The sequence below is a fragment of the Protobothrops mucrosquamatus genome, unplaced genomic scaffold, assembly GCF_001527695.2.
Source record: "Protobothrops mucrosquamatus isolate PMUCROS unplaced genomic scaffold, P.Mucros_1.0 scaffold1108, whole genome shotgun sequence".
NCBI classification, from domain to species: domain Eukaryota; kingdom Metazoa; phylum Chordata; class Lepidosauria; order Squamata; family Viperidae; genus Protobothrops; species Protobothrops mucrosquamatus.
In genome coordinates, this window is record NW_015387328.1 from 135,948 (window position 1) to 150,669 (window position 14,722).

General features: G+C 48.3%; 1 protein-coding gene across 1 annotated transcript in view; it reads right to left on the reverse strand.

Annotated features, from left to right (window-relative positions):
• Positions 1–10,622: 10,622 nt before the first annotated feature.
• TOMM40 (translocase of outer mitochondrial membrane 40) overlaps positions 10,623–14,722 on the reverse strand; it is an 11,662-nt gene continuing 7,562 nt past the window's right edge. The window contains exons 5-9 of the mRNA XM_015820281.1: positions 14,377–14,482; positions 14,092–14,214; positions 12,316–12,392; positions 12,111–12,213; positions 10,623–10,771 (exon numbers count right to left, since the gene is read on the reverse strand). Coding sequence (XP_015675767.1) covers positions 10,632–10,771; positions 12,111–12,213; positions 12,316–12,392; positions 14,092–14,214; positions 14,377–14,482 — 549 coding nt within the window. The 3' untranslated portion in view covers positions 10,623–10,631. The remainder of the gene's footprint in view (positions 10,772–12,110; positions 12,214–12,315; positions 12,393–14,091; positions 14,215–14,376; positions 14,483–14,722) is intronic.

The window sequence follows — 14,722 nt, forward strand, 5'->3', positions numbered from 1 at the left end:
TAGAGATGATATATATATATAGAGAGAGATGATAGATAGATGAGAGAGAGAGAGATGATAGATAGATAGATAGATAGATAGATAGATAGATAGATAGATAGATAGATAGATAGATAGATTTGCATGCGCATGTGGAAATTGGGCCGCATGCACCCACACAGGGACTAGCAGCTGTTTGTGTGAGCACACAGGCACTAGCCACTGCCACCAGCCCTGCACACCTGCACAAACGGGCTGTGTAACCCGCATGCCTACTAGCGGCCCCATTTGCACAGGCACACAGGAGCTAGCTGCCGCCACTAGCACCACACACGTGTGCAAACGGGTCTGTGGCTGCTAATGCGAGTGGGTGGGTGTGTGCGCACTGGCCAGCTTGTCCTGCAGCCCAGTGGCCAGTAGACCAAGGCCCAGTAGCTGGCTGCGGCCTATAAGTTGGGGACCCCTGGTGTGGAGAGTATCTCAATGTCCCTTCAAGATCACATGAAGTGTTAGTACCACTTTGTGTAGGCAGTCCATTATGGTTGTAAGTCAAGGACTACCTGTAAGACCACATTTGGAATACTGCATCCAGTTTTGGCCGCCACGATATGAAAAAGAGGTTGGGACTCTGGAAAGAGTTCAGAGAAGAGCAACAAAGATGATCAGGGGGCTGGAGGGTAAAACATACAAAGAACGGTGGCTGGAATTGGGTATGTCTAGTTTAACGAAGAGAAGGACGAGGGGGGACATGATAGCAGTCTTCCAATATCTCAGAGGCTGCCCCAAAGAAGAGGCAGTCAAGCTATTCTCCAAAGCCCCTGAAGGCAGGACAAGAAGCAACGGATGGAAACTAATCAAGGAGAGAAGCAACCTAGAACTAAGGAGAAACTTCCTGACAGTGAGAACAATTAACCAGTGGAACGACCTGCTTCCGAAAGTTGTGAATGCACCAACACTGGAAGTTTTTAAGAAGAGACTGGACAGCCATTTGTCCGAAATGGTATAGGGTTTCCTGCCTGAGCAGGGGGTTGGACTACATGACCTCCAAGGTCCCTTCCAACTTTATTATTATTATTATTATTATTATTATTATTATTATTATTATTATTATTATTATTATTATTATTATTATTATTATTATTATTATTATTATCTTGAGTTGATACTCAAGATCTAAAATTCTCTATGATCATAAATTTTATGGTTGTTCTTTTTTCAATCTGGAACGAAGGAGAAATTTCCTGGCAGTGAGAACAATTAATCATGAAGTACTTCCCTTTAGAAGTTGTGCATGCTCCAACACTGGAGGTTTTTAAGAAGAGACTGGACAGCCACTTCTCTGAAATTGTATAGGGTCTGTCGCTTGCGCAGGGGGTTGGACTAGAAGACCTCCAGGATCTCTTCCAACATTGCTATCATGTCCCCCCCTACTCCTTCTTTTCATTAAACTAGACATACCCAGTTCCTGCAACCGTTCTTCGCATGTTTTAACCAGACTAACGTGCCTTCAGACAACACATGTTTGCGGTGTTGTAGCCTCAAGGACTGAAGCCAACCAAGTCTTGCAGGCTTTGTTGAAAGTAGACACCGATGTGTACAGAGGCATTGTACAATAACTGATGTATAATAACTCCGGGCATCTGGGATTTTGACCGTTTTGTCTTTTGGGTCAAGCTGATTTTATTTATTTAGCTTATCACCTGGCTGGCTTCCATCTCAAGTTTCCCATTGTGCGGGAAGTCTTTGACTTACAACCACAACTGAACCCAAAATTTCTGTCGCTAAGTGAGACCGCGGTGAAATGAGTTTTGCCCCCGTTTACGACTTTCCTTGCCACATTTGTCAAGGGAATCGCTAACAGTCGTTAAGTGAGTAACAGGGTTTTAAGCGAATCGGGTTCCCCCTTGACTTTGCTTGTCAAAAACCGCCAAAGGGGATCACGTGACACACACACACACACCAGGACGCTACGACCGTCATAAATAAGAGTCGGTTGCCAAACGTCTGAATTTTGATCAGGTGACGGTGGGGGACGCTGCAACGGTCAAGTGTGAAAAATGGTTCTAAGTCCCTTTTTTCAGGGCCGTAAGTTGGAAGGGACCTTGGAGGTCATCTAGTCCAACCCCCTGCTCAGGCAGGAAACCCTATACCATTTTGGACAAATGGCTGTCCAGTCTCTTCTAAAAGACTTCCAGTATTGGAGCTTCTGGAGGCAGGTTGTTCTACTGGTTAATTGTTCTATCAGGAAATTTCTCCTTAGTTCTGGGTTGCTTCTCTCCTTGATTAGTTTCCATCTCGTTGCTTCTTGTCCTGCCCTCAGGCGCTTTGGAGAATAGCTTGACTCCCTCTTCTTTGGGGCAGCCCCCCAAATATTGGAAGACTGCTATCATGTCCCCCCTCATCCTTCTCTTCATTAAACTAGACATACCCAATTCCTGCAACCGTTCCTTATATGTTTTAGCCTCCAGACCTTTAATCATCTTTGTTGCTCTTAATAATAATAATAATAATAATAATAATAATAATAATAATAATAATAATAATAATAATAATAATAATGTTGGAAGGGACCTTGGAGGTCATCGAGTCCAACCCTCGTACTTTGTTTCTAGAGTCTCAACATCTTTTTTACATTTGATTTGATGGACTCCCAAACTTTCCAAACATGAATGGGAGGGTCATGAGACAGGAGAAGGGGGTGGATCAAAGCCCCCCTCCCCCTTTGGAAGCTAATTATATTGTTATCAAGGTCATCGCGGCTTTCGGGCGATGCCAAATTCACTCTGGGTCAGAACAACCTGTGACACCCAGAGGGGGACAGATAAGAGGGAAGCTCTTGCACCATCCCGGGGGAGATGTTTGCTGACTCACTTCACCGCGCTCAGGCCTTCGTTGACATTATCTGTGAGCTGGGTGGAAATTTTCCCAAATTGGTCTTGCAGATGCTCCAGAACTGTCGGCTCCGGGGTGGCTTGGGCAGGAGGCTCATTGCTGAGGACAGCTGCTTGAAAACCTAAGGAGGAAACGAAAGCATGGATGAGGCCAAAAAAGAGAGCCCTTTTCACTGTCTGAAAGTAACCTATGCAGGCGATCCTTGACTTACGACCACAACAGAGCCAGTGGTGGGATTCAAATAGAGGAACAACCGGTTCTCTGCGTGGATGCCGCTTCCGGAAGTCCGTTCTGGGCCTGGGCAACCAAAAATTAGCTACCGGTTCTGCCAAAGTGGTGGGAACCGGCTGAATCCCACCACAGCGAGGGAAGGAAGGAAGGAAGGAAGGAAGGAAGGAAGGGAGGGAGGGAGGGAGGGAGGAAGGAAGGAAGGAAGGAAGGAAGGAAGGAAGGAAGGAAGGAAGGAGTGGTGGGATTCAAATAGGTGAAAAACTGGTTCTCTGCGTGGATGCCGCTTCCGGAAGTCCATTCTGGGCCTGGGCAACAAAAAATTAGCTACCGGTTCTTTCCTCTTTCCCTCCTGTGGTGGGATTCAGCCGGTTCCCACCACTTCTGCAGAACTGGTAGCTAATTTGTTTGTTGCCCAGGCCCAGAACAGACTTCCGGAAGTGGTATCCACGCAGAGAACCGGTTATTCACATATTTGAATCCCACCACTCCTTCCTTCCTTCCTTCCTTCCTTCCTTCCTGTGGTGGGATTCAGGCAGTTCCCACCACTTTGGCAGAACCAGTAGCTAATTTGTTTGTTGCCCAGGCCCAGAACAGACTTCCGGAAGTGGCATCCACGCAGAGAACCAGTTATTCACATATTTGAATCTCCTTCCTTCCTTCCTTCCTTCCTTCCTTCCTTCCTTCCTTCCTTCCGTGGGATTCAGGCAGTTTGCACCACTTCGGCAGAACCGGTAGCTAATTTTTTGTTGCTCAGGCACAGAACGGACTTCCGGAAGCGGCATCCACACAGAGAACCGGTTGTTCTCATATTTGAATCCCACCACTCCTTCCTTCCTTCCTTCCTTCCTTCCTTCCTTCCTTCCTTCCTTCCTTCCTTCCTTCCTTCCTTCCTGTGGTAGGATTCAGCCAGTTTGCACCAGTTCAGCAGAAGCGGTAGCTAATTTTTTGTTGCTCAGGCACAGAACGGACTTCCGGAAGCAGCATCCACACAAAGAACCGGTTGTTCACCGTATAGTGACCATGTGAAGTTACAATGGCACCGGGGAAAAAATGACTTACGGCCCTTTTTCACACTTACCACCATTGTGGCATCTCCTTGTCACGTGATCAAAATTCAGGCGTTTGGCAACTGGCATGTACTTACGACAGTTGCACTGTCCCGGGGTCACGTGACCACCGTTTCTGACCTTTCCAGCTGGCTTCCGACATGCATCATCCCTGGGGGAAGCCAGTTTCGCTTAACGTCCACCTGATCCACTAAACTGCAGTGATTTGCTTAGCGGCCATGACAAACAAAAGCCATAAAGTCAGGTGTGGCTCAATTCACTTAACAACCGTCTTGATCCCAATGGTGTCCATAAGTCAAGGACTACTTGTCTTGGTAGAGCAGAACTGAGAAATGTTCTACGAACAGCTGGAAAACATCCTGTTACTAATTTGAACCCAACCCACCAGAAGTGAAATGAAAACAGCCAGATTTCTTTTCCTTCCAAGACGCCTTGCAAGCAAATGTAGCTAAGTAATAATAATAATAATAATAAAGTTGGAAGGGACCTTGGAGGTCATCTAGTCCAACCCCCTGCTCAGGCAGGAAACCCTATACCATTTCGGACAAATGGCCGTCCAGTCTCTTCTTAAAAACTTCCAGTGTTGGAGCATTCACCGCTTCTGGAGGCGGGTTGTTCCACTGGTTCATTGTTCTCACTGTCAGGAAGTTTCTCCTTAGTTCTAGGTTGCTTCTCTCGTTTCTTTTCTCCTCTGCTGATCAACTTATCCAAACAAATTTTACTTTACAGGTCCTCAGAATTGGCTCCTTCAATTCAGACGCTATATTATGAAACAATCGCGGGTGGATCCATTCTTTAACGACTCAAGGGAGTAAGCCCAGTTGGACGGGGTAAATAAAAACTATACCAGTTACAGCCCTGGGTGAGCCTCTAGCCCAGTGTTTCTCAACGTTGACAATTTTAAGGCATGTGGACTTCAACTCCCAGAATTCCACAGCCAGCATTGCTGGCTGTGGAATTCTGGGAGTTGAAGTCCACATGCCTTAAAATTGTCAACGTTGAGAAACACTGCCAATCTTTGGTATCCGTGGGGGCAGGCTGAAATACAACAGGTGCCGAGATTTCCCGAACCCAGCGCCTGGAAAAATAGTTGCACGTCTCTATGAGGGTTTTTTTTTTAACAGAATTGGAGTTTAAGATTTAAGGGCTGGAAAAGGATTTCGAGGGTTGATCTGTAGGATTGAGCAAGGTGGATCACAATGCCGTTTGAGACTGCTATTGGGTAGCATCTCCTTCTGATCTTGGGCTACCATAAGACTAACCTGGTTCTCCTCCTCCGACTGCAGGTAAGAAGCGATGAGGCGGCACCTGAGAAGACTTACCTGTGAGGAAGGCCACGGTAAGGAAAATGGCAATAGATTTCATGGTGGGATCAGCCCGGGTTCTTGTGAAGAATGGGAGGAAGAACTGCCTGCCCGAGAATCCAGGATCTATTTATGGATTGTAGGACGAGGTGACCGTCCTGCGCTATAATTGATTAACCTGGGCTCCAGAGTCGTGGGACAACAACCTTCCTTTTGAGCCATTTCCCTAACTCTTGCTCGCCAGATCGTGGTTTCGTAACCCGAGATGTATAAACACACATACCGTCATTAATTCTCGGAAAAAACAGCCACACGAAGCCTTCGATATCGAAAGAGTTTTGTTTCAGTTTTTTAAAAACCCCTCTAAGACTGCACATCTTATGGTACTGATGGAAGAGAACCTCTGTAGCTCAGGGCTGCCTTGTGGGGGTCCTTGGTGTGCTCTGAGCTAAGTGGTTTCCTTGGAGACATTTCATGACCCAACTAGCTAACATCATCGGTGCTAGAAGGGAGAGGGGTTGGTGGAGAGGAGGAGGAGGACGACGAGGAGAACGAGAAGGACGAGGACTGTGGGGTCCTTTGGTTCTTTCTGAGTTTGATTGTGATCCTACAGATTTTTCATGACCCAACTGGGCAACACCATCAACTGCTAGAAGGGAGTGGGGTTTGCAGAGAGGAGAAAGAGTAGTAGTAGTAGTAGTAGTAGTAGTAGTAGTAGTAGTAGTAGTCCTGGGTGTTCTCTGAGCTTGGTGATTTCCTTGGAGACATTTCATGACCCAACTAGCTAACATCATCGGTGCTAGAAGGGTGAGGGGTTGATGGAAAGGAGGAGGAGGAGGAGGAGGAGGAGGAGGAGGAGGAAGGACGACGACAAGGAGGACTGTGGGGTCCTTGGTTCTTTCTGAGCTTGATTGTGATCCTACAGATTTTTCATGACCCAACTAGGCAACACCATCAACTGCTAGAAGGGAGTGGGGTTTGCAGAGAGGAGAAAGAGTAGTAGTAGTAGTAGTAGTAGTAGTAGTAGTAGTAGTAGTAGTAGTCGTCCTGGGTGTTCTCTGAGCTTGGTGATTTCCTTGGAGACATTTCATGACCCAACTAGGTAACATCATCAGTGCTAGAAGGGAGAGGGGTTGATGGAAAGGAGGAGGAGGAGGAGGAGGAGGAGGAGGAGGAAGAGAATGACTGCTGTGGGGTCCTTGGTATTCTCTGAGCTTGTTATTTTCTTGCAGACCTTTCATGACCCAACTAGCTAATATCATCAGTGCCCGAAGGGAAGGGGGTGTGCCCTCATTTTATACACTAGGATAGAAGCAAACCCCATTCCCTCCTAGCATTGATGAAGTCCATCCATCTTAAAATCACCAGGATTGAAAAACACTCTCCTAGAGAATACACAACCCCTGAATTGTTTTTAACCTTGGTGGAGACTGTCCTCACCACCCTGCAACAATGGGGTCAAGTCTGATGCATCCACACAACCAACGTACTTCATGGTGAAACTCCCTCAGAGGGGAAAGAGAAGAACGAATGGTGGTTAAGCCAAGGACTGCCTATAAAAGGTGTATCGGTGCCACCCAGTCATACCTCCTAGGACCGGGACCTTGCTAAATCCAATTTAGGGACAGGTAGTCCTCAACTTACAAGTTTTGCTTAGTGACCTTTGGACTGATCTAGAAATGTGCTCTAACACAGGGCTTTTCAACCTTTTCACCTATTGTACCACTTTTACGATATGGCAATATCTGAGTACCACCAGTCGCCTAGCAAGGTGTCAAAAACTTGATGACCCCCCCCAAAAAAGGAAAAAAGTGATAAAGCACAGGTAGTCCTCGACTTACAACAGTTCGCTTAGTGACTGTTCGAAGTTACAATGGCACTGAAAAAAGTGCCCCACAAGCCACAGCCGAGCAAGACACCTGCCTGCCCGCCCGGCGGCGCTCTTCCTCCTGTCCGAGGTTTCCATTGTTGTGAGAATTTCTATTGAGGATTGGCAGCAGGGGTGGGGTGGGGGGTGTTTGGTCTTTATTCCCCCCGTCTGCTGGGTGTTTGCAGCAGGTTTTGGTCACTTCACATGACCCTGGGACACTGTGACCGTCATAAATATGAATCAGTTGCCAAGCATCTGAATGTAAATCACAAGACTCTGGAGATGCTGCAACATTCCAGCTGATCGGCGCTTCTTCTGGGCTCAGCGGAAGCGCCAAGATCAGTGCCGAGCTCCAGCTGGAGCCTGGCGCTGATCCTGGCGCTTCCACTGAGCCCTGACAGCCCTGAAGAAGCGCCGATCCTGGCGCTTCCGCTGAGCCCTGACAGCCCTGCAGCTCCAGCCGTCTCTCGCTCAGGCTTGTGCGGTGCTGCCACAGGTTCAGCTCATTCCCCTCCCCCGCTACTTTTCTAGGATGGTCGCGTACCACCTGCCAGGTGCCAATGTACCACAGGTGGTACCCGTACCACTGGTTGAAAAGCCCTACGAGTCTAACAGAATAACCGTGTCGGGAGGGACCTCAGAGGTCTTCTAGTCCAGCCCTCTGCTCAGGAAGGAAAGCCTGTACCAGTTCAAATGTCCAATCTCTTCCTAAAAACCTCCAGTGTTGGAGCACCCACAGCTTCTGGAGGCAGGTCGTTCCACTGATGAATTGTTCTCACAATCGAGGTTGCTTCTCTCTAGAGATGCTTTACTAGGAGGTTACTCCAATCTACTGGTTAGTAATATAATTAGTCCCCGTTTTCGGGACGCCTGACCCATCAATCAACCAGATTAACTTTGATTAACTCGCCTTCATACAACACGTTTTTGCAGTGTTGTGGCCTCAAAGACTGAAGCCAACCAAGTCTTTGCAGGCTTTGTCGAACGTAGACACCGATGTGTACATAGGCATTGTACATTGACCATACAAGAATTACGAGCAACTGGGATTTTGACCGTTTTGTCTTCTGGACCAAGTTGACTTCGTTTACTTAGCTTATCACCTGGCTGGCTTCCATCTCAGGTTTCACGTTGTACCTTTGAAATTGAGGACCAAACATTTTGAAAATTGGAGTGGAAGTGTCCTATTACTTCATGGGTCCATCAATGAAATCATAGATTATCACCTTTGGAACACAGACAGATGACCTGCTTGAAAAATAGCCCTTCTAATCCAGTTTCAACTGACTGTCTCCTCCTAACCATTGATACAATCGAAGACAGAAATTAAACCAGGATTTGTTTTCAGTGGGATAGGAATACAAGTCAACCTAAGGTTGGCCCATAACCCACAATCTTGCTTCTCCCTTCCTACTGTTCTCGCAGCCAAATTTGAACAGGGACTTTTGGGAGGGGGCATAGCATAGGACTTGGGGTGTTCTTTCATCCAAACTCTTCTCCTTAGCCCAACGGTAGGCAACCTTGGCTCTTTTATGACTGGTGGACTTCAACTCCCAGAATTCCTGAGCCAGCCATGCTGAGGGGAAAGGGAGAGGTTTCCAAGCTGAGCCATGCTGGCTCAGGAATTCTGGGAGTTGAAGTCCACCCATCTCTGAGTGGCCAAGGTTGAGAAACACAGGCCTAGGCCAGGGGTAGGCAACCTTGGCTCTTTTATGACTGGTGGACTTCAACTCCCAGAATTCCTCAGCCAGCCACGCTGAGGGGAAAGGGAGAGGTTTCCATGCTGGCTCAGGAATTCTGGGAGTTGAAGTCCACCAGTCATAAAAGAGCCAAGGTTGCCTACCCCTGCCTTAGCACAAAAGTGCTTTTCCCCCCAAAAGCAACTGGACTTGTTTTTTCTTTGAAGACATTTCACTTCTCATCCCAAGAAGCTTCTTCCATTCTGACGAAAGGCGTCAGGTCAGTCAGAAATTCGGCCAGAACGGAAGAAGCTTCTTGAGATGAGAAGCGAAACGTCTTCAAAAAAAAACAAAAAAACCAAGCCCAGTGGCCTTTGGAAAAAGCACCTTTTTTGGGGGGGGAACAACCGTGACCCGGATGACCTCCTTCAGCCCCTCAACTGCCACCGAGGGTCCCCGAAAATCAAAACGAGGGGAAGGCCCAGACGGGAAGCATTGTAGATGGGTTTTTATTGAAACCAGATATTCTGAACTTTGCAGAGGAAGTCGACTCCCCTCTGTTGAGGTTGCTTCGTTTTCCATTTGTAAAAGATCCTTTTTTTTTTTGCCCCCCCTCCCATAACTTATAAACATGATTTACACACAGTCTCTGGTGGCAGGAGGGAAGGGCAGTGCAGATACTCCCCCCACAAACTCCGTAGGGCCCCGGGAGTGATAGCAGGCAAGGCAGCTCTCTCTCTCTCTCTCTGTGTCTCTCTCTCTCGTTCCGATGAAGCTTTTTCATGCACAGGACAGGCGGCTTCCACTGAAGAGGGGTGGTCTGCATTGGGGGGGCCGGGGGGGGGAGATCTGAGAAACACTGTTTTCGTACATCCAGCCAATGCAGAGACACAACGGCAGCTTCCCGCACAACTTGAGGGCAGAGGCGGCAAGGAGGGAAGGGCGGGGTGCAACTGGAGGGCCCCCCCCCGAAACGGGCCCGAGAAAACCACGATTGCCGTTGCGCCTTTTGGCAAAACCCAAACCAAACGAAAAATAAAAATAAAAATAAAAATAAATCTCCCCAATAAACCAAAACGAGGATAAGCTCCTGCATTGCATTTAAAGGCAGGTCCTACGGATTTTTTTTCCCCTCTCTTTGGAAAACCGTCAAAGTTGGCGCTCTCCTTCCCGGATGGAGGGAAAAAGGGAAGGAAATGGGTGGGGGAATGGGTGGGAGGGAGGGAGGGAGGGAGGGGCCAAGCTCCCTCAATTCCAGACCTCTGGCAGCCCCAATCTCTGGGAAAGAAAGCCTTTTCCCTGTTCCCAAGGCTAGAGTGCCCCCTGGTGGCAGGAGGCAGCGAAGCAGTGCCCCGTGGATCTTGTGAACCGTATTTTGGGCCAAAGGTCTGGCGTCCCCAACTTACAGGTCCACCACCAGCTGCTCCTTCTGGGTGGGAGGCAGAAGGCCCCCCTTCCTGCTCTCCACCCCCAGACGACCCCCGGGGTGGGTCTCCCTTCCTGCCCGCCCCACCGAGGGCCAGACAAGGAGGAAAATGGGGCCATGAACTGCACTGAAGGTGGTGAGGAGAAGGAGGAGGAGGAGGAGGAGGAGGAGGAGAAGGGCAGCTTAACCAATGGTGAGGCCGAAGCCGCACTGGAATTTGTTCTTGCGGTGATTGAGGAAGGCCCCCATGGCGAGCGTCAGGGGCAGCGGGATCAGCTTCTTTTCCAAGGCGGCCCCCACGATCCAGTTGCTGTCAATGGAGCCTGGGGACGGAGGGGAATCAGAGTCAAAAAGTGCGGGGGAGACGGCCCCTCGCAAAAGGAATAAATAATTATAAGAAATAATTGCAATAAGTGTATCATTATTATATGATAATAAAGGCAGGAGATAGAGAGACTAGATTAGATAGGCAGACAGAGGGATAAATAGATAAATGGATAGATGAATAGGTGGATAGGCAGACAGACTGACAGAGGTAAATGGATAAGACAGAAAAACAGAGATATAGATAGATAGATAGATAGACAGACAGACAGACAGACAGACAGACATGGATGGATGGATGTATAGTCAGGTAAACAGGAGATAGACAGATGGATAGACAGAAAGAGATAAATGGATAGATGGATGCATAATTAGATAGATAGATAGATAGATAGATAGATAGATAGATAGATGATAGATAGATAGATAGATAGATAGATAGATAGATAGATAGATAGATAGACAGACAGATAGATAGATAGATAAATGTAGGTAGGTAGGTAGGTAGGCAGACAGACAGACAGACAGACAGACAGAGATAGAGAGACAAGACAGAGATGGATATATAGTCAGGTAAACAGGAGACAGACAGAGATGGATAGACAGACAGAGATAAATGGATAGATGGATGCACAGATAGTTAGATAGGCAGACAGAAAGAAAGACAGAGATAAATAGATGGGTAGATATATAGATGGATTAGACAGCTAGAAAGACAGACAGACAGACAGACATAGAATGGATGGATAGATAGATAGATATAGATGGATGGAGGCATAAATGGATAGTCAGATAGATAGGGGACAGACAGACAGAGATGGCCAGACAAAAAGAGATAAATAGATTGATCCACTTGTCCAAATTTGAGCGCTCCCTATTAGGGCCCAACCCAGCACAGGTAGTCTTCGACCTTATGTCCACAACTGGGAATAGACTTTCTGTGGGGCTGTTAAATGAGTCGGCTTCTGATTTTACGACCTTTTTTTTTTGACCAGGCGTTGTTAAGTCGGTGCCGTTAAGCGAATCGCGCAGCCGGGAAGCGAAGGCAGCTCCACCCACCTGCTGACTCTGCTCGCCTCTTGAACCCAGGGCCAGCCAGGTGACCGCAGGACGCTGCAACCGTCGCAAAGGTGAGCCGGTTGCCAACGCCCAGATTGTGACCGCGTGAACCGCAACAGTCCTAAACGCGAGGACCGGGCCGGCGTAACTTTGAAACAGTCACTAAACGAACCGTCGTAAGTCGAAGACGGCCTGCAGGCATCGTTTTGTTTCGCTTTACTGAAGAAACGGCCCCCTTAACCCTCCCCCCCCGAAGAAATAAACTCAAGAGCTCCATACCTTTGAAAAGGAGGTTGGCTTTGGGTAGATCCAGCTGGTATCCGAAGGTTGCGCTGGTGTCTTGCATGCGGGTGCTGGCTTCGAATTCCACCCCCACCTGCAACTGGAGAGCCGGACCAGAGAGAAGGCATGAGAGCCAGGCCCCACGGCACCTGGGCCCCACTGCAGCCCTGCCCCACCACGTCGTCTCCCAAAGACAACTCACTTGGTCGCTGGCCTTGTGGTAATACGTGGCGTGTGCGCCAGCCTGTCCTATTGTCAGCGTCGCAATCCAATTTGGTGCTGTGGAGGATGGAAAAGGGAGACTGTCTTCCTTGGGGGACCAAGATCTGCCTTGAGCCCCCGTGCAGGACCCCGCCCCAGGCTGAGTGGCATCACCACCACAGGTGGTTCTCGGCTTACGACCACAAGAGGGAACGATGCATTTTTTTTTCATTAGGCGAAGTATTGTGTGATCTTATTGACACAATACGTTTCTATCCTATTTTTGTTCAGAGCTCAGAATGGTGTACAGATTGCTCCCTGGAACATCAACCCTGTTAGGGAGACTAAGCTGGCCTAGAGTCAATTGGGGGGTTTCCTTGGCTAAGAAGGGTCTGTGCTCGCTCACACACACACACACACACACACACACACACACACACACACAATCTGACCCCTCCTTCTTGCAGAATGGGACAACTCAGTGTGGCCAACTCGCCAGAGCAATTCGCCGCAGAACAATTCAACAAACATAAAAGTTAAATTAATTTGAGCGGCACCATGGCCGATAATAAAATAAAGTCCACCCAGAAATACAAGTTACAATAATTTTGACAATAATAAAAATAACTGACATGGTTAATGCAGAGTTGAATTGTTCCGTGGCCAGCTGTCCTAGGGCAGAGGCCCCCAACTTTTTGGACACCAGGGACCGGTTCCGTGGAGAGGTTTTTCCGTGGACTGGAGGTTGCGTGGTTGTGTGTGCTGCCTGCATCTCGCAGATGGGGCTTTGCTTGTTTGTGCGGATCGGCTGCTGGCATGCCACGGACAGGTGCTGGTCCGCAGCCCAGGGGGTTGGGGATCCCTGTCCTAGACTCTCACAGACATTAATCCAGCTGCCAAGTTCCACTTTGCCATTAAACCACAAATGTATCCAGGCTTGACTGAACCCCCAAAGTCCCCAAAAAGCCAGGTCCCTTCAAACGGGTCCCTTTGTGGGGCTGCCCCAAAGAAGAGGGGGGTCAACCTGTTCTCCAAAGCGCCTGAAGGCAGGACAAGAAGCAACGGATGGAAACTGATCAAGGAGAGAAGCAACCTAGAACTAAGGAGAAACTTCCTGACAGTGAAAACAATTAACCAGTGGAACAACCTGCCTCCAGAAGCGGTGAATGCCCCAACACTGGAAGTTTTTAAGAAAACACTGGACAGCCATTTGTCCGAAATGGTCTAGACCAGGGGTAGGCAACCTTGGCTCTTTTATGACTGGTGGACTTCAACTCCCAGAATTCCTGAGCCAGCATGGAAACCTCTCCCTTTCCCCTCAACATGGTGTAGGATTTCCTGCCTGAGTAGGCGGTTGGACTAGACGACCTCCAAGGTCCCTTCCAACTTTATTGTTGTTGTTGTTGTTGTTATTATTATTATTATTATTATTATTGATCGCACAGTCAGCCTGGTATTCAGACTGGATTTGGCATTTTTGTCCACCTATCGAGTCCTTCCCAAGGACCTAGGATAGGCAGATTATTATTATTATTATTATTATTATTATTATTATTATTATTATTATTGATTATGATGATGATCGCACAGTCAGCCTGGTATTCAGACTGGATTTGGCATTTTTGTCCACCTATTGAGTCCTTACCAAGGACCTGGGATAGGCAGATGTGGATGTTTGATGGTATTGCAGATATCGTCGCAGGATGGAAGCAGTTAATTACTATTATTATTATTATTATTATTATTATTATTAACGCCAAAGGATGCCGAGGGTTACCTGTGTACTTCCCAGCAAGAGATATGACGGTTCCCTCTTCCCCTGCTCGCCGATGGTACACCAGTTCCCCGCCCAGCGCCAGGCACGGCGTGATGCTCTGCAGATAATGTGCCACTAGGATCCCTGTGGAATGCAGATGGGGGGGGGGCTGTTTAGTACCTTTTATGTGGAAACCCTCACCCTCCCCACTGGGCAGCCCTGCCAGGAAAGGGTCAGGGATTAAGCCAGAGCCCAGGGTGAGCAGGAATGAGGCAAGAGGAAGAACCGAGGATGGAGTTTGCTCACCTGAGCCTACTACGATATCGGGGTTCCCTAGCGTGGCGGCCGCGGTGAAATCTGTGCCCCGGTATTCGCCGTCCACTTGCCAGTTCACAAATTTGGCTTGCTGCGTCTGGAAGACAAAGGAGAGGGTAAGCGAAGGCTCGTCTGCCTTTGGATATTTGCAGAGAATATTCGTAGCTTGGGGTTGAGCGGTGGGGTTTTATGAACCATCGAGGTAACATCATCAGTGCTAGAAGGGAGTGGGGTTTGCAGTGTGGAGGAGGAGGAGGAGGAGGAGGAGGACTGTGGGATCCTTGGTGTTCTCTGAGTTTGGTGGTTTTCTTGCAGACGTTTCATGACCCAGCTAGGT